At 38.4% G+C, this 23,229-nt stretch overlaps 1 protein-coding gene across 4 annotated transcripts in view; it reads left to right on the forward strand.

The window, feature by feature from the left end:
• The window catches only part of LOC128705417 (female sterile (1) homeotic), a 684,385-nt gene that overhangs the window by 8,633 nt on the left and 652,523 nt on the right, over positions 1-23,229 (forward strand). For 3 of the 4 annotated variants that reach the window (XM_070092310.1, XM_070092319.1, XM_070092329.1), the window contains exon 2: positions 19,203-19,388. In XM_070092310.1, the coding sequence (XP_069948411.1) occupies positions 19,230-19,388 (159 nt within the window). In that variant the 5' untranslated portion in view covers positions 19,203-19,229. The remainder of the gene's footprint in view (positions 1-19,202; positions 19,389-23,229) is intronic. The other variant, XM_070092338.1, reaches the window with a different exon arrangement.

Raw genomic sequence — 23,229 nt, forward strand, 5'->3', positions numbered from 1 at the left:
GATGCTGAATGTATATAGAGTAGATACTGTATTACATCCAGGTTCCTCTCATTTTTAACCTTGATTGTGCAGGGGAGATAACAGTGGATATATGAGCAGTGATGGGACCACTCTCATGGACAGCTGCAGTTTCTGTGAACCTAAAAGTTGCAAGCCATTTATTTTTACAGAATACTGCAAAAGAGGTTAACTGAATTAATGCACAGTATGTAGTACATATACAGTGGAACCTCAAATATCGAACTTAATCCGTTCAAGGAGCTAGTTCTAAATTTGAAAAGTCTGAAAAGCGAAGCAATATTTCCCATAAGAAATAATGGAAATACAATCAATCCGTTCCAGAAACCCAAAAATATTCACAAAAAAAAAAAATACATTTTATAGAGATTAATTATAGTTTTACATACAAATATAGTGTTCAATTACAGTGGAATCTCAAAAACCGAACTTAATCCGTTCCAGGAGCTAGTTCTAAATTCGAAAAGTCTGAAATTCGAAGTAATATTTCCCATAAGAAATAATGGAAATACAATTAATCCATTCCAGAAACCCAAAAATATTCACACAAAAAATATATTTTATAGAGATTAATTAGTTTTACATACAACAAATACTGTAGTTTTTAATTATGTATAGTAATACATATAAAATAAAATTTTTACTTACCTTTATTGAATATTGGTGATGGCATCTGGAAGATAGGGAGGAGGAGAGAGGGAGTTGGGGTTAGTGTTTGGAAGGAGAATCCCCCTCCATGAGGACTTCCGGTGAAGCCCTCTCTGGGGTTGCTTCCCTTCTCTGTCTTTTAACCCTTTGACTGTTTTCGACGTATAAATACGTCTTACGAGCCAATGTTTCTGACGTATATATACTCAATAATTCTAGCGGCTTCAAATTAAGCGGGAGAAAGCTGGTAGGCCCACATGTGAGAGAATGGGTCTGTGTGGTCAGTGTGCACCACATAAAAAAAATCCTGCAGTACACATTGCGTAATGAGAAAAAAAAAACTGATAATTTTTTTGGAATAAAACGCCGACTTTGAGGTGTATTTTCGTATAGTATTTATCGTTGTATTCGCGTTTTCATGGTCTTAGGTGATAAAATGGAAAACATATTACAGAAATAGAGATGATTTTCATTACTTTGACGATGAAAACGACCTTGAAACTGAGCTCAAATTAGCGGAAATGTTTGATTTTTACCAATGTTCAGGAGTAAACAAATTACACCACACGTCCAATACATGTCAACTGGGGAGTCTAATATTCTTTCACTTGTGCACTGATATTATTTATACTATTTTTACAATAATGCAGTAGTCTGCATAACAGTAAATTTTGTATTTTTTTGTATGAATAGAAAATCAAAATAGAAAGCAATAATAATATAAGAGGGGCCCAGAGATGTGACTAATGAACAGAGGATATGCTGTTTTAGTGCCAAGAATGTCTACCTTGTTTATTCTGGACCCTATTTTGAAATTGGCATCTTTTTTAATTTGCGTGAAATTGGCCAAATTGCCAATTTCTGACCACTATACTGGGTAGTTCAAATTGGTAAATGGGCGGTTTCATGTACTCAACTGATAGATAAAATGGAACTCTAAAGAAATAGCTATGAGTTTGGTCAACTGGAACAACGAAATTGGCTGAAAACAGGGTTCAAAGTCGGCGAAATCGCCGATAAACATATGTCGCCGATTCCGCTAACTTCGCGGGAGCGTAATTCCATGAGTTTTCGACCAAATTTTGAACTTTTGGTGTCATTACCATCGGGAAAAGATTCTCTATCATTTCATAAGAAAAAATAATTTTTTTTTTCGAATATTTGGCGACATAGAATGACAGTTTCAGAAAGGGGCCTGAAACTGTCAAAGGGTTAATGCCACTAGGACCAGCTTGAGAGTCACTGGACCCCTGTCTCACAAAATAACTGTCCACAGTCCTCTGTTTCTGGTGCCTCTTTAACATTTCCCTAAAATGGGACATGGTTCTGTCACTGAACTTGTTGCAAAGATGGCTTGTTTCAGCTTGCTCAGGGTGGTACTTCTGCATAAACATTTGGACATGATTCCACTTGGCACAGATCTCCTTAATCTTTGAAGAAGGCACCTCATCCACTCCCTATATTAACACCTTTCGCATCATCAGCTTCCTTGATTTGTTCTTTCTTTGACAGGATAGAACAGATGGTCGACTTGTTTTTCCCGTACATCCTGGCAAGCTCAACAAGTCTCACACCACTCCCATACTTCTGTATTATTTCCTTCTTCACATCTATGGTGTTTCTCACTTTCTTTACCACAGGGGTACCACTAACAAGTTTCTTTGGGCCCATGGCAGCTTATTTCACGTCCCACAAGCACTAAACACAATGAAATAATCGTAAAATGCGTGAATGAGAGTGCAGGTTAGTGTTCACTCAAGCATAAACAAAGCTAGACTGCTCACGGCGCCTGCGCAGGGACGCGGACAGAGCGGGCGGCAGACAGGTCCCGTACCCGGCGGTCCGAAAATAGGGGCGCGTTCGATAATAGGGACACAGTTTGTCTGAAAAAATGGTCCTATTTTCAAAACGTTCGATATGTGATACGTTTGATTTTTGAGGTTCCACTGTATGTATTAATAAATTTAAATGAACATATAAAATAACATTTTTACTTACCTTTATTGAAGATTGGTGATGGCATCTGGAAGATAGGGAGGAGGAGAGAGGGAGTTGGGGTTAGTGTTTGTAAGGAGAATCCCGCTCCATGAGGACTTCAAGTATCATAGCCCTTTCTGGGGTTACTTCCCTTGTCTGTATTTTAATACCACTAGGACCAGCTTGAGAGTCACTGGACCCGTGTCTCACAAAATAACTGTCCACAGTCCTCTGTTTCTTTCTCACAAAATGACTGTCCACAGTCGTCTGTTTCTGTCTCACAAAATAACTGTCCACAGTCCTCTGTACATCCTGGCAAGCTCAACAAGTCTCACACTACTCTCATACTTCTGTATTATTTCCTTCTTCACATCTATGGTGTTTCTCACTTTTTTTACCACGGGGTTCCACTAGCAAGTTTCTTTGGGCCTATGGTAGCTTATTTCACAGTCCCTCAAGCACTAAACACACTGAAATAATCGTAAAATGTTTGAATGAGAGCGCAGGTTAGTGTTCACTCAAGCATCAACAAAACTAGACTGGCTGACAGCGCCTGCACGGGGATGCGGACAGAGTGGGTTGCCGGACAGGTCCGGTACCCGGCGGTTCTAAAATAGGGGCGAGTTAGGTAATAGGGACAAAGTTGGTTCGAAAGAAGCGTTCGATTTTCGAAAAGTTCGATAAGTGATACGTTCGAAATTTGAGGTTCCACTGTATACTGTTTTCACATTATATTTAGTTTCCTTTCATTATAACCCTGATTATGCAAATTGAAGTAAGGAAAGGATATATAAATCTTACTTCCTCCCAATTTGTTCATGAAGATTATCTTCAGTATCTTCACATTTTAGCCCTGATGATACAAAGGATATGAAAACACTGCATGTATTGTCTAGTATGCAGGAAACCGCTAATTAAATTGCCTTAGTTGGTTTTCCTGAGGCTCTTGTGGTGTAAATGGGTTATACTGTGAACTTCAAACAATCATTTATGGCAATGCTGCAAGATTATCCCTTCACTTGTTTAATTACAGTATTTTTCACAATTTAGGAACATATTCAACAGTTGTGTCAAAACATGTTGGATAAGTAAATGATTTGACTGCTTAAGGAATGGGAATGTATAGTTAGTGAAATTATTGGTGACTAACCTTCCTGTATTGGGTCTTAGCAATTTTCTCTGAATCTACACTATAAAATATCACAGCGTCATGATGAAAAGTGCCGCAATTTTTCAACTGTCGCATGGTGGAAAGTCATAAGAAGTTGTGTCTTAACACTCTTGCTATCCAGACCCTCAAAATGAAATGTGCTCTCAGTGTTGAAAAATACCCCCCTCCCTCCCCCTGAAATTGTACCGAAATGGTAGGGAATCTTTTTATGAACGTACTTAAACCAAAAGTATGAAATCTGATGGGAAACTTACAGAATTGTGCAGGCACAAAGTTAACGGTCTCGACACGATATAACCCTTTCACTGTCGAGACCCCTGCTCACAAACTTGCTCTCAGTGTTGAAGAATTAAAAGAAAAAAAAAATATGAAATGATGGAGAATCTTTTTTCTGATGGTAATGACACCAAAAGTACGAAATTTGATGGACACTTACGAAATTACACTCGCAAAGTTATCGGTCTCGGCGATATGTACGCTTTGGTGATTTTGCCCAGTTTGAGCCCTATTTTCGACCAATTCCATTGTTCCAGTTGACCAAACTCGTAGCTATTTCTCTAGAACTTCATTTGTTCAATCAATTGAGTACAAGAAACCACCCATTTATCGATTTCAACTGTCCAATAAAGTGGTCAGAAATTGGCAATTTGGTCAATTTCACACAAATTTCAAGATACCAATTTCAAAATAGGGTCCAGAATAAACAGTACAGACATTCCTGACACTAAAATAACATTTTCTCTGTTCACTAGTCATGTTTCCAATTTGAATTTTTATTCACACAAAAAATAGAAAATTTACTTTTATGCAGACACTACATTATTGTAATATTTGTATAAATAATGTCATCACATTTCTGGCTGCATATTAGACTAGCCAGTTGTGACATCATTTGTTTACTCTTGAACATCGGCAAAAATTGAATATTTCTGCTACTTTGAGCTCAATTTAAGGTAATTTTCATCATGAAACCAATAGAAATCATATCTATTTCTGCAATACATCTTCCATTCTATCAAATGAGACCAAGAAAATGAGAATACATACAACCATCAATACCATACAAAAATATACCTCAGCGTCGGCATTTTAATCCAAAAACATGGTCAGAGCTTTTTTCTTATTATGCACTGCGTGCTGCAGGATTTTCTTTTTTATACTGCGCACACTGGCCACACAGACCCATTCTCTCGCATGAAGGGCTACCAGCTTTCTCCTGCTAGATTTGAAGCCGGTAGAATTTTGGGGTATTAATACGTCACCAACACTGGCCTGTACGGCGTGCCTATACGTCATCGACAGTGAAAGGGTTAAGCACCAAGGATTTCTCTGAATTTGAGTCCTGTTTTAAACCAATATCATTGTTCCAATTGACCAAATTCTTAGCTGTTTCATGAAAATGCATTTCAATCTATTGATTGAGCACAAGAAACCGCCCATTCGATAAATTCAGTTTTTCTATAAAGTGATAAGAATTCGGTAAGTTGGTCAATTTCACTCAAAATAAAAAGAAATATACCAATTAAAAATAGGTAATAATAAACAATGTGCACAGTCCTGCCCCAGAACATTTCCTCTCTTCATTAGTCACACACTCAGGCCTCTCATATATTACACTTGCTCTCCATTTCAATTTTTTTTCACATTTTCACTCAAAAATAAAGATTAACTCTAAATCTATTTCTCGGATAATAAAATATAACCGGAAAAGCCTGTTCATTGTTTACAGTTTCCCAATAATTGAGTCGGTTCTATTAACCCTTTCAGGGTTTCGGCCGTACTAGTACGGCTTACGCTCCAGGGTCCTTGATATACTAGTACGCATAAATTCTAGCGCCTTCAAATCTCGCGGGAAAAGGCTGGTAGGCCTAGGTGTGAGAGAATGGATGTGTGGTTGGTGTGCACAGTAGAAAAAAAATCTGTGACCCACTGGCGCATTGTGGGAACGCCATTTTAGTAGACATTGTTCGCCATGCCTCGCGATAAGAAGCTCCTCACTCCTCGGCGAATTGGGACACTCTTGTTCCCCAGTGGCAGTTCTAATACAGATGGAAGTGCCAGTGAAGATGAGTTTCAAGGTTTTGGTGTGGTTTTGACCGAAACTAATGACCATAATATCGGTAATAGTGAGGAAAACCCAGACGACCCTCAGCCTTCCACCTTTGCTGCTGGGCTGTCTTGTTCACGTTCAGTTGTACCAGAATCAAAGAGGAAACTCTAATTTCCCAAATCCTGGACTCAGATGTGGGCATTAGAGATGATAGTGATAGTGAATATGAACTACAAGCTCTTGAAACCAGTTCCAGTAGTGATAGTGAAGTGCAATATTCTCCAGTGAAGCGTCAGTATATACAACGAAATATGCGCTCTGGTAGTGTGCCATATGCTATTCCAAAGGGAAGGAGTACATCTTGGAGTACATCCCGTGGCTGTACAACAGGAACAGACGGTGAAAATGACGATGATAGTGTTGCAATTGGGATGGAAAAAGTGCATGGTGGTGATAGTGGTGGTGCCGGCGGTGAGGCACCAGCAGTGGGCCATGCTGCCACCTACACTGCCACCCACGCCGCTGCCTCAGCTAATCTACAACAAAGGCGGCCACCATCCCCCACCCACCCACCACACCAGCCTCCACAACCACAACCTCCGCAACCACAACCACCTGTCCATTGTCCACCAGCAGACCGCACCTGGGATTGGCAGGAAGCTGTCAATTTTGTTCCAAATCCCCACCAGTTTGATGAAAGCCAAAGTGGAATACGGCCATGTTGTACACTGGGGAACAATGCCACTGAACTGGAATGTTTTGAGTTATTCTTTGAAGAACCCCAGATGGAAATTATTGTCAGGGAAAGCAACAGATACTACGAGTACACCATGGCAAACACAATACTTTCACCAAACTTACTGCTACACAGGTGGAAGGAGACAACTGTGGCTGAGAAGTATCTTTTCTTTGTCACAATAATGCTTATGCCACATGTGTATAAGCACAGTGTGAAATCATACTGGTCAATAGACCGCCTGATTGCAACCCCAGGTTTCAGTGATATAATGGGAGTGAATCAATTTGTGCTACTATTACGTATGCTTCACTTCTCAGACAAAACCAGGCCTGACAGAAATGACAGGTTATATAAGATTAGGCATGTGTTTGTGTATCTGAAAGAGAAATTCAGTATGTATTTTTATCCCTTCAGGAATCTTGTAATTGACAAGTCTTTGATTCTGTTCAAAGGAAGACTCTCTTTCAAGCAGTACATACCAAGCAAGAGGAAACGCTTTGGTATAAACTTATTTGTGCTTTGTGATTGTTACAGTGGTCTGGTATTGGATATTATTGTGTACACTGGAAGTTATACATTGCAAAATACCAGGAAGTTAATGGGCATCTCTGGTGATGTGGTTAGAACAATGATAGAACCATACCTTGGTAAGGGGCATATATTATACAGGTCTCCCTCAACATTCGCGTTTTCAACTTTTGCGGGCTTCACACATGCGCGAATTCCCAACCGCCAAATTCCCAGCTGCCAAATCGTATTTAAGTTTACCGCCACGAGTTCTTACTACCCTCCCTCCGACCCCTGCAACTGGCAGCCAGCCCTCCCACCACTGTGTGGTGAGTGTTTTGATTGTTTATTATTTGCTGTTCATTATTTACTATTAAACTACAGTATAAATAATGTAAACCCATCCATGACTGCATATTAGAATGGCTATTCGGACAGGTATTAGAAGGTGACATCATGTGTTTACTCTTGAACACAGTAAAGAATCAAGCATTTGTGCTACTGCTAATAATAATAATAATAATATTAATATAATAATAATAATAAATACGATAGAATTGAAGGAAATTGTACAAAAATACGAGGGCTGAAGCAGTGGTGGAGGAAGTGATTGACGCAGCGTCAGTGTGGCTTTGTTTGTGCTGGAGTGAGTAAGTGGACCCCCGCATAACGATGGCATCACATAGCGATTATTTCGCATACCGCTTACTTTAATTGCAAAAATTTTGCCTCGCATACCGCTTAAAAACCCGCTTACCGATTTTCGTCCGAGACGCGTCCAATGTGCGGCCTGAGCCACGCTCACATGTTCCGCCGGTGGCATTGTTTACCAGCCAGCCTCCGCGGTAACATCCAAGCATACAATCGGAATATTTCGTATTATTACAGTGTTTTTGGTGCTTTTTCTGGAAAATAAGTGACCATGGGCCCCAAGAAAGCTTCTAGTGCCAACCCTACAGCAATAAGGGTGAGAATTACAATAGAGATGAAGAAAAAGATCATTGATAAGTATGAAAGTGGAGTGCATGTCTCCGAGCTGGCCAGGTTGTATAATAAACCCCAATCAACCATCGCTACTATTGGTGGTACAGCTGCTGCTGCTGCTGCACTGTCAGCTGCTGCTGCTGCTGCTGCTGTAGCACCGTTGTTGGTGTGGCTTATTGAGAATACCAAGAAACAATTAACCCCAGAGGATTTGCCACCCAGGATAACCCAAAAAAGTCAGTGTCATCGAAGACTGTCTAACTTATTTCCATTGGGGTCCTTAATCTTGTCTCCCAGGATGCAACCCACACAAGTCGACTAACACCCAGGTGAACAGGGAAAAATGCCTGGAACTAGTGCTCATATTGGTGAATTTAAAGCCAGCAAAGGTTGGTTTGAGAGATTTAAGAATCGTAGTGGCATACACAGTGTGATAAGGCCTGTTCTGGAAGAAAATGCCAAACAGGACCTACAGTACTCAGGAGGAAAAGGCACTCCCAGGACACAGTGTCTCATCAGTCATTGCTGCATCTTCAATAAAGGTAAGTGTCATTTATTCTTCATTTAGTAGACTAGTACATGCACAATATATACTGTGCATGTACTACTCTACTATTGTGCATGTATCCTTCTCTTTGTGTGTGGGAAAATGTATATTTCATGTGGTAAAATTTTTTTTTTCATACTTTTGGGTGTCTTGCACGGATTAATTTGATTTCCATTATTTCTTATGGGGAAAATTCATTCACATAGCGATTATTTCGCATAACAATTACCACTCTTGCACGGATTAAAATCGTTAACCGGGGGTCCACTGTATTAGTCTCTGTGCTCTTCCAAACATTTCACAATAATTCATTGTATTTTGTGCTTGTAGATTGAGTGTGACTGGAGTGGTTGAGGCAGTGGGTGAGTCAGTGGTAGAGGCAGTGGGTGAGGCAGTGGTTGAGGCAGCAGTTGAGGCAGTGGGTGAGACAGTGGTAGAGGCAGTGATAGAGACAGTGGTAGAGGCAGTGATAGAGGCAGTGGTATTTACTAACATATATGTTATAAATAATAATAGTACATTATGAATAGCATTTATTATTATTATAAATGTTATTAATATTAACATGTACTATTATTATTTATAACATATATGTTAGTAAATACCACTGCCTCACCCACTGCCTCACCCACTGCCTCACCCACTGCCTCACCCACTGCCTCACCCACTGCCTCACCCACTGCCTCACCCACTGCCTCACCCATTGCCTCACCCACTGCCTCACCCACTGCCTCTACCACTGCCTCTACCACTGCCTCACCCACTGCCTCTACCACTGTCTCTACCACTGCCTCTACCACTGCCTCACCCACTGCCTCTACCACTGCCTCTACCACTGCCTCACCCACTGCCTCTACCACTGCCTCTACCACTGCCTCTACCACTGCCTCACCCATTGCCTCTGCCTCTACCACTGCCTCAACCACTGCCTCAACCACTCCAGTCACACTCAATCTACAAGCACCAAATACAATGAATTATTGTGAAATGTTTGGAAGAGCACGGAGACTAATGTTCGCTCCAGCATAAACAGAGCCACACTGACGCTGCGTCAACCACTTCCTCCACCACTGCTTGAACCCTCGTATTTTTGTACAATTTCCTAATTCAATTTATTATTATTATTTTTATATTATTATTATTATTATTATTATTATTATTATTATTTATTATTATTATTATTAGCAGTAGCAGTAGCACAAATGTTTGATTCTTTGCTGTGTTCAAGAGTAAACACATGATGTCACCTTCCAATACCTGTCTGAATAGCCATTCCAATATGCAGTCATAAATGGGTTGACATTATTTATACTGTAGTTTAATAGCAAATAATGAACAAACAAAACACTCACCACACTGTGGTGGAAGGGCTGGCTGCCAGTTGCAGGGGTCGGAGGGAGGGTAGTAGGGACTTGCAGTGGTGGAGGCAGTGGTATTTAATAACATACATGTTGTTAAGGCATAACGTATGTATTTAGTACAATTTACGACGTTTTCATGTATTTTATGATTATTGGGGCACCAAACATTCACGGTTTTTCAACATTCACGAGGCTCTTGATCCCCTAACCCTCGTGAATGTTGAGGGAGACCTGTATACTGATAACTGGTACACAAGCCCCTCACTCAGTGATTTTTTGCTAGTGAACATGCCAGATGTGTGTGGCACAGTGCGTGCAAATCATAAACATATGCCCAGGTTTGATGCTGGCACTCGTACAGGTGAGGCTCAGGTGTTTGCTGCCAATGACATCATGGCATTTCGGTGGCATGACAAATGAGATGTCACACTGTTGTCAACAGTTCACCCTAACGAAATGACAAACACTGGCAGGCAGCATAGAGAGAGCAATGAACCCATTCTAAAACCTGCAGCTGTGATTGATTACACATTCAATATGCGCTTAGTGGACAAATGTGACATGGAGATTGGGTTCGCAAGAGTTATAGGTAGTACATAAAACTCTCTTTCCATCTTCTGGACATTTCCATGCTCAATGCTTATAATATGTATAAGATGAGGACCAGAAACAAACCATCATATGGCGAATTCTGTTCGTCTGTCATCAGACAAATAGTATTCAAGTACCAAGGAATAACACCTGCAATAGACCGCCCACTAAATTATCAACAACTACCTTCTCGTCTGAAGCATGGTGACCACTTCCTAGTAAAACTGCCTGCTACTGCTTTCAAGAAAAAGGCTCAGAAGAGGTGTTACGTCTGTGCACATACAAAAAAAATGCCTACAACAACGCAGAGACACTCGTTTTATGTGTGAGGAGTGTAAAACACCACTGTGCATGACACCATGTTTCAAAGACTCCCACAGGCTGCAGAACTTCTAGAAACATTCCCTGTGACTGTATTTGTGTATATAAAATATAGAAAAATAGTAATAAACAACATTTTATATCATTTGTGTATGTAAACAATTATAAACAGTATAAGGACAACAGTGTTTGTGGAGTTAATGTGTAGTAAATAAAGAGAAAAAACTTATAAAATAGTGCTAATATTGGTCTCACAGGCCATGAAAGTTACTTGGAAAAAAAAATTAAATAGAAAATAGTACGTAAAAAACAAAAAGAAAATAATACCGGGTGACGGCAGTCGGCGATGTTACCATATACCGGGCATTTTCTGTCAACTTCACGTCTCCATGTCTTGGTAAGTATTGATGGTAAAAAATTTCTGTTTAGCCTATAATGTTTAGAAAAAAAAACTTTTCATAAAAAAAATAATTTTTTTTTTTTTTTTTGAAATTTGGGGGACCCTGAGAACTAATATCTGACAGGGCCTGTGGACCTTGAAAGGGTTAAAAACCCATAAAACAGATGGGGGGTTGTAGGAGGGGCCTTACCTGTCTTCTGGAATATTTAATATTTCTGTAATTTCTGCTCAGTTTCAAGCTACTTCCAGTCCTGAAACCAGTGAAAATCATCTCTATTTCAGTAATATGTCTTCCATTCTATCAAATGATACCAAGACACTGCCAATATAGCTATTTAAAACCATACACACGGTCTCAATTTTGTTTTTCCCGTCATACACTATACATGGGGCAGGATTTTTTTTGGTATGATGTACGCTCGCCACACAGACCCATTCTCTCACTTGTAGTCCAAATTTATAGCTAACAGCTTGTCAGAGTGAGCAGAGCTTATGTCATAGAAATACATTAGAGGGATTGGCCTCAGTGATGTAGTTGTACATGGCAGACAGTGAAAAGGTGAATCACATTGCATAATTTGAATTAAACCTAGGCCTGATAAAGGAAGTGCTGACAGTAACCTGATGGTACCTAAACAAATTGCTAAAGCTATTTTTGTCATATTGACCCTTTGAGGGTCTGTCCTGTAGTTCTATGGCTTTGAGGGTCTGTCCCATAGTTCTATGGCTTTGAAGCCAGGGACCAAGCCATAGTACAGGTCCTCCATCACAAATCCGGCATCATTGGGACCTGTAGTGTGCCGGATTACTGAGTTTAGTTTGCCGGATTACAGAGTGGTTAGGTTAGAATACACTTAATAAAATTAACCAACTTGACTTGCACAAGGTTCATCGAACACCAGCAAAAATCGAACATTTCCGCTACTTTGAGCTCAATTTCAAGGTACTTTTTGTCATGAAAGCAATCAAAATCATGTCTATTTCTGTAATATATCTTCCATTCTATCAAATGAGACCAAAAAAAAAAACGAGTATACAACCATAAAAACCATACAAAAATACAGTGGACCCCTGCATAACGATCACCTCCGAACGCGACCAATTATGTAAGTGTATTTATGTAAATGCGTTTGTACGTGTATGTTTGGGGGTCTGAAATGGACTAATCTACTTCACAATATTCCTTATGGGAACAAATTCGGTCAGTACTGGCACCTGAACATACTTCTGGATTGAAAAAAATATCGTTAACTGGGGGTCCACTGTATACCACAAAGAGGCGGCTAATGGCTGAGAAGTGAACTCCCTTATTTATTGTCCGTCTTTTTTATTTTTGGTGAACGTTAAGAAGCATCTTTCCATCATACATTGCTAAAGTTTCAATGAGATAGCCCAACAAACAACTGAGAAAAAAAAAATGTTTACCAAAAATCATGTATGGCAAGCGCAAGCCAGGTACTGGAAATAAGTCACTTTCACTTTTTTGGGTTATCCTAGGTTCTCTATACATACGCTGCTATGTATGATAATCTATGTTAACTGTACTATTTGTGTATACCTGAATAAGCTTATTTACTTAATTCTAGTCTGTCGACTGAGTACAAGAAACCGCCCATTTACCTATTTCAACTACCCAATAAAGTGATCAGAAATTGGCAATTTGGCCAATTTCACACAAATTTCAACAGATGCCAATTTGAAAATAAATGGTATAAAATACTGACACAATGGAAACACTTAGACTCTATAACCCCACCCGGTAGATCATCAGATGCAGCATTCTCCACCTGACCTCATCATTCTGAACCTGACTATAAATACTCACGTACCTTCCACCCCAGGTAGACCTGTTTTTGACTTGAAAAAGCCCACTGTGTGGGCGAAACGTTGTCAGTAAAGGATCACATTAAACTGCATATGTGTTTGTTTCCAGATGCCAATTTCAAAATAGGGTCCAGAATAAACAATGCAGACATTCCTGGCACTAAAATAACATTTTCTCTGTTCACTAGTCACGGCTCCAGGCCCCTCTTACATTTCTTTTGCTTTCCACTTTGAATTTTTATTCTCACAAAAAATAGAAGATTTACTGTTATGCAGACTACTGCATTAGTGTAGAAATGGTATAAATAATATCAGCGCACTTGTGAAAGAATATTAGACTCCCCAGTTGACGTGTATTGGACATGTGGCATGATTTGTTTACCTTTGAACTTTGGCAAAAATTGAACATTTCTGCTACTTTGAGCTCAATTTCAAGGTACTTTCATTGTGAAACAATCAACATCATCTCAATTTCTGTAATGTCTTCCATTCTATAAAATGAGATCAGGAAAACTAGAATACAATCATAAATACCATACGAAAATACAGTGCAAACTCGCTGTTTTAAACCAAAAACGCAGTCAAAGTTTTTTTTTTCTCATTACGCACTGTGTGCTGCAGGATTTTTTTTATACTGTGCACACTGACCACATAGACCTATTCTTTCTTATGTAAGCCTACCAGCTTCCTCTCGCTAGATTTGAAGACTAGAATTTAGGCGTACTAGTACATCAATAACCCTGGTGCGTAAGCCGTACCAGTATGTCGGAAACCCTGAAAGGGTTAATTTGGATGAAATTGGCCAAATTGCCAATTTCTGACCACTTTACTGGGTAGTTGAAATTGGTAAATGAGCAGTTTCTTGTACTCAGTTGATAGAACAAATGGAGTTCCAAAGAAATAACTGAGTTTGGTGTACTGGAACAATGGAATTGGCCGAAAATAGGGCTCAAAGTGGGTGAAATTGCTGATGCGTAAATGTCGCTGACATCGCTAACTACACGAGAGCGTAATTCCGTAAGTTTTCCACCAAATTTCGTACTTTTGTGTCATTATCATCGGGAAAAGATTCTTAATCATTTCATAATTGTTTTTTTTTAAATTATGTGATACCAGGAGACACTTCAGGATTTGGGGTTGCGACAGTCAAAGAGTTAACTTACTTGCTACACTGTTAACCCTTTGAGGGTTGGTCACGTACAAGTACGTCATTGCAGCCAGGGTCGGTCACATACTTGTACGCCTAAATTCTAGCGCCTTCATATCTGGTGGAAGAAAGTTGGCGGGCCTACATATGAAAGAATGGGTCTGTATGGTCAGTATGCGCAGCATAAAAAAAGGTGCTGAAGCACGCAGTGCATAATGAGAAAAAACTGACCGTGTTTATTGTTTAAAACAGCGACATTCTAGTGTATTTTCGTATGGTATTTTTGGTTGTATTCTCTTTTCCTTGGTCTCATTTGATAGAATGGAAGATATATTACAGAAATAGAGATGATTTTGATTGGTTTCACGATGACATGTACATGTACAGTGGACCCTCGATAATCATAAGGCTCGAAAGTCGTAATTTTTGAAAATCATAACATTATTTTCATCAAAACATTGACTCGCGAATCATCATTTGACTTGCAAATAGTCGTTCATCTGGGAAGTGTACACACAGCCCAGAGCTGCCTCACACGTCATTCCCAGCCAGTGTGCCATTGTTTATCAGTGAATGAGGATGATCCCACGAGTTCATACGATACGTTTCATAATATTCCATTCGTTTTCGTGCTTGCATCTGCTAAATAAGTCACCTTGGCTCCAAAGAAAGCTTCTAGTGCCTGCCCTTTGGTAAAGAATGTGAGAAACACACACAATTTAAGAAAGAGTTTGTAGAAAAATATGAAGGTGGTGGCAGTAGAGTGGTAGCAGTTGTGATAGTGGTAGAGGGTGGTAGTGATGGTGGTAGCAGTTATGATAGTAGAAGGTGGTAGTGAAGGTGGTAGAGGGTGGTAGTGGGTGTGATGGTGGTAGTGGTTGTGATGGTGGTAGAGGGTGTTAGTGGTTGTGATGGTGGTAGAGGGTGCCTTCTTCAGTGATTCAGCAATTCTACCAACTCCTCCAATGTTGTTGGAGTTATATAGGGCTACAGAAAACACCGCCGCCTCAGCTGCTGCTTCACCACCATTACTCTGTGGCCCTTATACACCCAACAAGAACAACACAACACCTCTCGTGACATGCATAATGACTTACTTTATTCATTCTAGAGTATATTCCATGTTTCTATGTTTATTATGTCATAAGTTGAATTGTGATAGATAAATAAGCCGTAGAGTTGATATTAGTGTCATATTCTCCAACAATAAACTCGCCTCCCCTCTCTCTGCACCGAATGCCATACACCATCAAAAGTCTTCAATGAAAGGTAAGTGTGATGTTAAATGTTCATTTATACATTTTATTAGTGCTTTACATTTATTTGGCATTCTTTTCTGCATGTAAATCTATATTTAAGCTAGGGAAGTGACCCCTGAAGTGACCTAGAGTCCTTATGGAGGGGATTCCCCTTCCAAACAATAACCTCTCTTCCCTCTCTCCTCCTCCCTGTCTTCCATTCATAAACAACAGCCTTCAATAACTGTCATGTTGAATGTTCATTCTTTTGTGCATGTAAATCTATCTTTAAGGAAAAAAAAATTGTTGTTGATACTTCTAGGTGTCTGGAACAAATTAATTGGATTTACATTATTTCTTATTGGGAAAATGGATTTGCAAATTGTCAATTTCAGTAAAAGTCATGCTCTCTGGAACAGATTAATTACGAAAAACGAGGGTCCACTGTACCTTGAAATTGAGCTCAAAGTAGCGAAAATGATCGATTTTTGCCGATGTTCAAGAGTAAATAAATCACTCCACACATCCAATACACATCAACTGGTGAGTCTAATATTCTTTCACAAGTGCGCTGACATCATTTACACCGTTTTTACAATGATGCAGTAGTATACATAACAGAAAACCATCTTTTTTCTGTGAGACTAAAAATTCAAAATGGAAAGCAATAGTAATGTAAGAGGGGTCTAGAGATATGACTAATGAACAGATAAAATTTTATTTTAGTGCCATGAATGTCGTGTTTATTCTGGACCCTATTATGAAATAGACATCTTTTGAAATTTGTGTGAAATTGCCCAGATTGCCAATTTCTGACCACTTTATTGGGTAGTTGAAATCGGTAAATGGGCAAATTCTTGGCACTAAAATAAAATTTTATCTGTTCATTAGCGATAGAACAAATGGAGTTCTAGGGAAATGGTCGAAATCGCAAATGCATAAATATCTTCGAGACCGTTAACTTCGTGAGAGCATAATTCCGCAAGTTTTCCGTCAAATTTCATGCTTTTGGTGTCATTATGATTGGAAAAAAATTCTCTTATCATTTCATAAGAAAAATTAATTATTTTTTTTGAGTATTTTTCGACCCTGAGAACAAGTTTGGGAGAGGGACTCTCGACCCTCAAAGTGTTAATGCTACATTTTATCGCTGGCTAGTACTATAACCTTTATTCACTCCTGCTGCTTTAGTATCATACATATTGTAGAATCACTGAAAAAGGTACATCTCCCCTGTCAGCCCTTTACCAAAGGGCTGGCTGGCACTAGGAACTTCCTTTGGGCCCGTGGTGGCTTATTTAGCAGTTGCAAGCACTAAAAAGAATGGAATAATGCGAAATGTTTCACATGAGCGCATGGGATTGTGCTCACTGGCTAATGAACAATGGCACACTGAGTGTCGGGCCGCTGTTGCCGTGCTGATGAGTTCGGGACGAATGACTGTTACCAAGTTCAGTGACGATCACCAAGCCAGTATTCTGACCAAAAAGTGTTACTTACTCCAAATATTACGAAATCTGACGATGTAATCTGCGAGTCCACTGTTTTACAATACTATTGCATAACAGTAAATTTACTATTTTTTGGTGTGAATAAAAATTCTTATGTGAATTAAAAAATCAAAATGGAATTCATCTGTGAAGCCAGGAAATGTAACTAATAAACAAAGGAAATGTTGTTTTAGTGGCTGGAATGCCTGCATTGTTTTTTTCTGGACCCTATTTTGAAACTGGAATATTTTGAACTTTGTGTGAAATTGGCCAAGTTACCATTTTCTGAGCACTTGATTGGGTAGTTCAAATAGTTGATTGGGCAGTTTCTTGTGCTCAGTTGATAAAATAGAGGTAATACTAGTGAAATAGCTAAGAATTTGGTCACGTGGAATAATGTAATTGGCCTAAAATGGGAGTCAAAAGTGGGGAAAATCGCTGATGCGTAAATATCGCTGACACAACAAAATTCGTGAGAGCATAATGTTGTCAATTTTCCATCAACTTTAGTACTTTTTGTTTTATTTCCTTCAGAAAAAGTCTCTCTATCATTTCATAAGAAAAAAGTAAAAAAATTTTTTTTTTAAATTCTTGGACCCTGTGGACAAGATTTACATTGGGAGTCTGGACTCTGAAAGGGTTAATTTCCTTTTACATAACCTGCCAAACTCATCCACCTATCTCTGCAACTTCACTTCAGAATCTACCAAAAGCACAGCATCATTTGCAAAGAGCAACTGTTCCAAGTCCCACTATGTGTTTCACTATAAACTCTTGGTCTACACACCCCTTTCCCTTCCTAAAGCCTCCTAGTTCATCTGCTATCCTGATTTCCATCTTACTCTTAATTCTTTCAATAATAACTCTACCATACACTTACCGGGTATACTCAATAGACTTATTCTCCTATAATTTTTAATCTCTCTTTCGTCCCCTTTGCCTTTGCCAATCCCTTGGTACCTTGCCCTCTTCCATACATTTATTAAATAAAAACATTAACCACTCCAAAACTATATCTTCACCTGCTTTTAACATTTCTAACTTTATCCCACCAATCCCAGCTGCTTTACCCCCCTTTCACTCTACCCACTGCCTCTCGCACTTCCCCGACACTCAGAACTGGTTCTTCCTTATTCCTACAAGATGTTATTCCTCCTTGCCCTATACACGAAATCACAGCTTCCCTATCAACAACATTTAACAATTCCTCAAAATATTCCCTCCATCTTCCCGATGCCTCTTACTGTCCATTTAATAACTCTCCTCTCCTATTTTTAACTATCAAATCGATTTGTTCCCTAGGCTTTCTCCACTTATTAATCTCACTCGAAAAATTTTTCTTATTTTCAACAAAATTTGTTGAAAACATCTCGACCATAAGTCGTAAAGAAATGTAAACTTTTTTTCTTCCATTGTGGTTTTCCGTAGCCTTTATACTAGTGCAGTTTATACATGTACCTCCATATAGCCTTTAAAAACTTGTATTGGTTGGGTAAAGTCGTATATAGCACGATAACATTCACGGCATCTCCCCAAGAAAAGGTACTTCTCATGTGAGTACGTTGTTTTTAATTTGATGATTGAGAAAATGAATGCAGTTGGATGCTAAGTATATTGTTTCCTGGAACTTGTGGAGGTCTATGGGGAAAACTGAGTTTGCTTAATGTAACATTCATTTCTCTGGAATTTTGTACAGTACATTATAGTCATTAAACGGGGCACACTATGAGGAGAAATTGATCTTTCTTTATATTCGGATGATTTTTCATTAGTTTTGCACATTTGTAATTGTTAATCCAGTGACTATAATATTTTGTGAGTGAACACTAGAAAATGGTAAACTATTGTTTGTAAACCCATGTGCACTCTACTTATTCACAAATTCACTTGAGTGCTTTTCCTCATTGTTTGATTCTGTATCTGTTCCAAGGCTACCTTGGTCGCATTGCCTATACTAATATACTTCGGTGTATTGCATTTTCCCATGAATACTCTCACTCCCATAGATTTTCGTAGAAATTGCCCACACCGGTTAGTTGAGATTGTTTTTGAATGGATAGTTGCCAACTAAGGATAGTCATATTCATGATGGAGTCATTTTTTTAAGGTGGGCTCTTAACAAGTTTCGATGTACAGTATATTTAAAATACGTACAGATAGATAAATTTTTTATTTTTTTTTTTTTCCAGAAAGGTGTAAAGAGGAAAGCAGATGCTATGGCTCCAATGATTGGCAACTCCACTCTAGACCCATTTTCACAAGGGTTAGGGGAAAAAATGGGCAAGATATCATCTCGGAGAGAGTCAGGAAGACAGATCAAGAAAGTCAACAAGGATTTACCAGATTCTCAGGTAACCTTGAGGGAAGCAACTCAGGTGAATCTCTTTCTTCTATGTGGCATGTTTGTCAACTTTGATCCTCGGGGACTTCAGTTGGGACCCTTTGATATTATTATACTGTATTAGCGTTCTTAATACGGTGTAACTAAAGTAATTCATGTCTAAAGTTAAATTAGAACCAACAACCCAGGTAAATTGTTTGGCTGTCTCATAAATATTGAGCAAAAGTTAGCCATAAGGAAGATAATATAAATCTTCAGTTTTTTGTACAATATTTGCAGTGCTTTCTTAAGTAACTTTCATTATAAAACTTTCGAAACACTTAAGCCAAAAACTGAAGATATGAAATATATGATGGAGGAAATTTTTTCAGTTGATGTTTAATGGATGGATACTTGTTGCCACAAACTAGTACTGGCATAACATTATACAGTATTTGTGTTTGATGTTTCAAGGCAGTTTTTTACTTTTTTTAAGACTACATTTGTAAAAATGTATGTTACTTGTATAGATGATGTGGCATTAGTAACTGGAAAAGCAAGCACCAAAAATATATGTGCATTATAAGAAACTTTGTGTCGTACACTAACAACTGTCGATGAATAAACGGAAGACTTCACTCAAACTTGAACTATGATACATGCATGTAGCAAATTGAGTACTGTAACCATTCAACCACAAGGGTTATACTCGTGCAGTGCTACCCATGTGGATATGGTTCAAGTTCTAGTTCTTCTGCTTATTCACGCACACAGATTTTTTCATACATTTTCAAATGAGCAGTACTGTCAGATCAGAAGCATAATTCTGTACACTAGTGATAGAAGGAAGAGTCAATGTAAGAAGTACTGAAATAATTATCACTTGCAGAAAGTAATACAAGCATTATTAAAGAAGCAGTTAAAGGGGGAAAAATGTTGTAAGATAAATGATGTTTAGACTAATTCATGGGATCTGCATTGGTCAGGTACAGGGGAAAGTACATAGTTGGACAAACGACACAACAATATACTTTGGAAATTAAACTGGTCAGTGTTGATGTTCATTTTTGCACATTGTCAAGCTGATGACTTGGTTCCTAACTTAACTGTTATAATAACTTACTATAGTGAAAGATATGGGAAAAAGCGTGGAAAATACCTAATGAAGAGTAAGGGCCACAGCTACAATCAGAGAACTCTGTGTCTGCATCCTTGGTCCTAAACTCTTCAGTGTATTACCAACACATCATAAATATTACTGGAATGAAGAGTAAAGTTTTTAAGATGATATTGACTAGCTTTCTTGTGCAAATTCTGGACCAATTATGTTGTAATGGTTATGCAAACTGCTATCATTAACTGCCTGTTTGACACAGGGAAGCCTGATCTCAGGCTGGGTTGCAAGGATAGAGGAACCCTCAAAACCAGCCTTGGATAAAATTACAGGTTGCAAGAGAGTAAGAAAAGTGAGACAGAAGACAGGTCAGATCATTGGGAAGTGAGAAGATAACCAAGTTGTCTGACTCATGAAATCGTAATGACATGATTGCAAACAAACCAAGTTGTATTCTGGGAGATGCTAGCACAAACATAAGCAGCTTTCACAAACAGCTATTAACCCAAATTATTCTTTATTGATTCCACTATAAATCTTTTGTTACTTTTCTCAGTGTAAACCTTTCAAATTTATGGGGTTTCTTGTACATGGAATTAGATTACCCAGTGTTTTTATTTATGGGAAACGTGTGAATAAATTTGATTATATGTGGATTTCCTGCATTGCCTGTTGTTTTCTGGCTTGATTCACAAACTTTTAATAAAAATCTTGTTATACGATTTCATTTAGAGTGTGCTCAATAATTTTCTTATGCCTAAATGTCTTCCTTTTTTTTGTTTATTATTTCTTATGAATGTCACTGGTAACCATGTAAATGTGATATACTGACATACAGGCCACAGAACAGATGGGGTTTGAACTTATGGTGAGTGAGTCCTAGAACTCCAGGCAGTGTGTAAGCCACAGGCCTGGAGTTTTAGAAGTCACTTGTCGTGGGTTCAAACTCCACCCATTCCATGGTTTGTTTGCAATCGTGTTGTTATGATTTTGAGAGTCGTGACTAACATACAGTTGGTCACGTGGAAGAAGAGATGAATTAGGGCCGGTGGAGGCATGTGGTAACTCTTCAATGTAGTAAACACTGTTTGATCATGAATGATCACATGTGTTCATAAAATTAGCATTGAAACAGAGACGATGATTGGTAGATAAGTTGCTGATGACTGTATGTAACGTTAGTTTGTTTCAGTTACTAACCCTTTCACTGTCAAGACCCCTGATAGAAGCCCCAAATTTTATTGGGCTGACAGTGTCATGATTTAAAAAAAATCCAAAATGGTAGAGAATCTTTTTCTGAAAGCACTGATACTAAAAATATGAAAATTGACAGAAAACTTAGGAATTATGGAAGCACAAAATTGGCAGTCTGAATGCACTTTGCACGTTGGTGATTTCACCCACTTTGACTCCTCTTATTAACCCTTTCGGGGTTTCTGACGTACTAGTACGGCTTACGTGCCTTCAAATCTAGTGAGAGAAAGCTGGTAGGCCTACATATGAAAGAATGGGTCTATGTGGTCAGTGTGCACAGTATAAAAAAAATCCTGCAGCACACAGTGCATAATGAGAGAAAAAAATAAAAACTCCGACCGTGTTTTTGGTTTAAAACAGCGAGTTTGCACTGTATTTTCATATGGTATTTATGGATGTATTCAAGTTTTTCTGGCCTCATTTTATAGAATGGAAGACATACTACAGAAATTGAGATGAATTTGAATGGTTTCACAATGAAAAGTACCTTGAAATTGAACTCAAGTAGCAGAAATGTTCGATTTTTATCAAATTTCAAAAGTAAATAAATCATGCCAAGCGTCTAATACACGTCAACTGGGGAGTCTAATATTCTTTCACAAGTGCACTGATATTATTTATACCATTTCTTTACTAATGCAGTAGTCTGCATAACAATAAATCTTATATTTTTTTGTGAGAATAAAAATTCAAAGTGGAAAGCAAAAGAGATGTAAGAGGGGCCTGAAGACATGACTTATGAACAGAGAAAATGTTATTTTAGTGCCAGGAATGTCTGTCTTGCTTATTCTGGACCCTATTTGGAAATTGGCATCTTGTGAAATTTGTGTGAAATTGACAAAATTGCGAATTTCTGACCACTTTATTGGTTACTTGAAATTGGTAAATGGGTGGTTTCTTGTACTCATTCAATAAAAAAAATGGAGTTCTAGCGAAATAGAGATGATTTTTGTCAACTATTACACTGAAATTGGCCGAAAATAGGGCTCAAAGTGGACGGAATCGCTGATGCATCAACATTGTTGAGACCGCTAACTTTGTGAGAGCATAATTCCATAAGTTTTCCATCAAATTTCATAATTTTGGTGTCATTATGATCGGGAAAAGATTCTCTATCATTTCATAAGAAAAAATAATTTTTTTCCCCCAAAAAAAATTTTCGACCCTGAGAACGAGTTTGAGAGGGCCTCTCGACCCTGAAAGGGTTAAGTGATTTCCATTGCTCAGTTCCACCAAATCCTTAGTTATTTTGTTTGTATGCTTTTCATTCTGTTGATTAAGCACAAGAAACCACCCATTCAACTATCAGAACTGTATGAAGTGCATAGTAATTTCATCAGTTTTATACAAAATTCAATGAATTTCAAATTAAACCCAGAGTCCAAAATAAATGCTGTAGGCATTCCAACCACTAAAGGAACACTTCCTCTGTTCATTAATCACATCCTTAAGCTTTTCTTTTATTACACTTGTCCTCCATTTTCAATCCATCATTGCACAAAAAATGGATGTTTTATCCAATTCTTTT

This window comes from Cherax quadricarinatus, chromosome 3, assembly GCF_038502225.1.
Source record: "Cherax quadricarinatus isolate ZL_2023a chromosome 3, ASM3850222v1, whole genome shotgun sequence".
NCBI lineage: Eukaryota > Metazoa > Arthropoda > Malacostraca > Decapoda > Parastacidae > Cherax > Cherax quadricarinatus.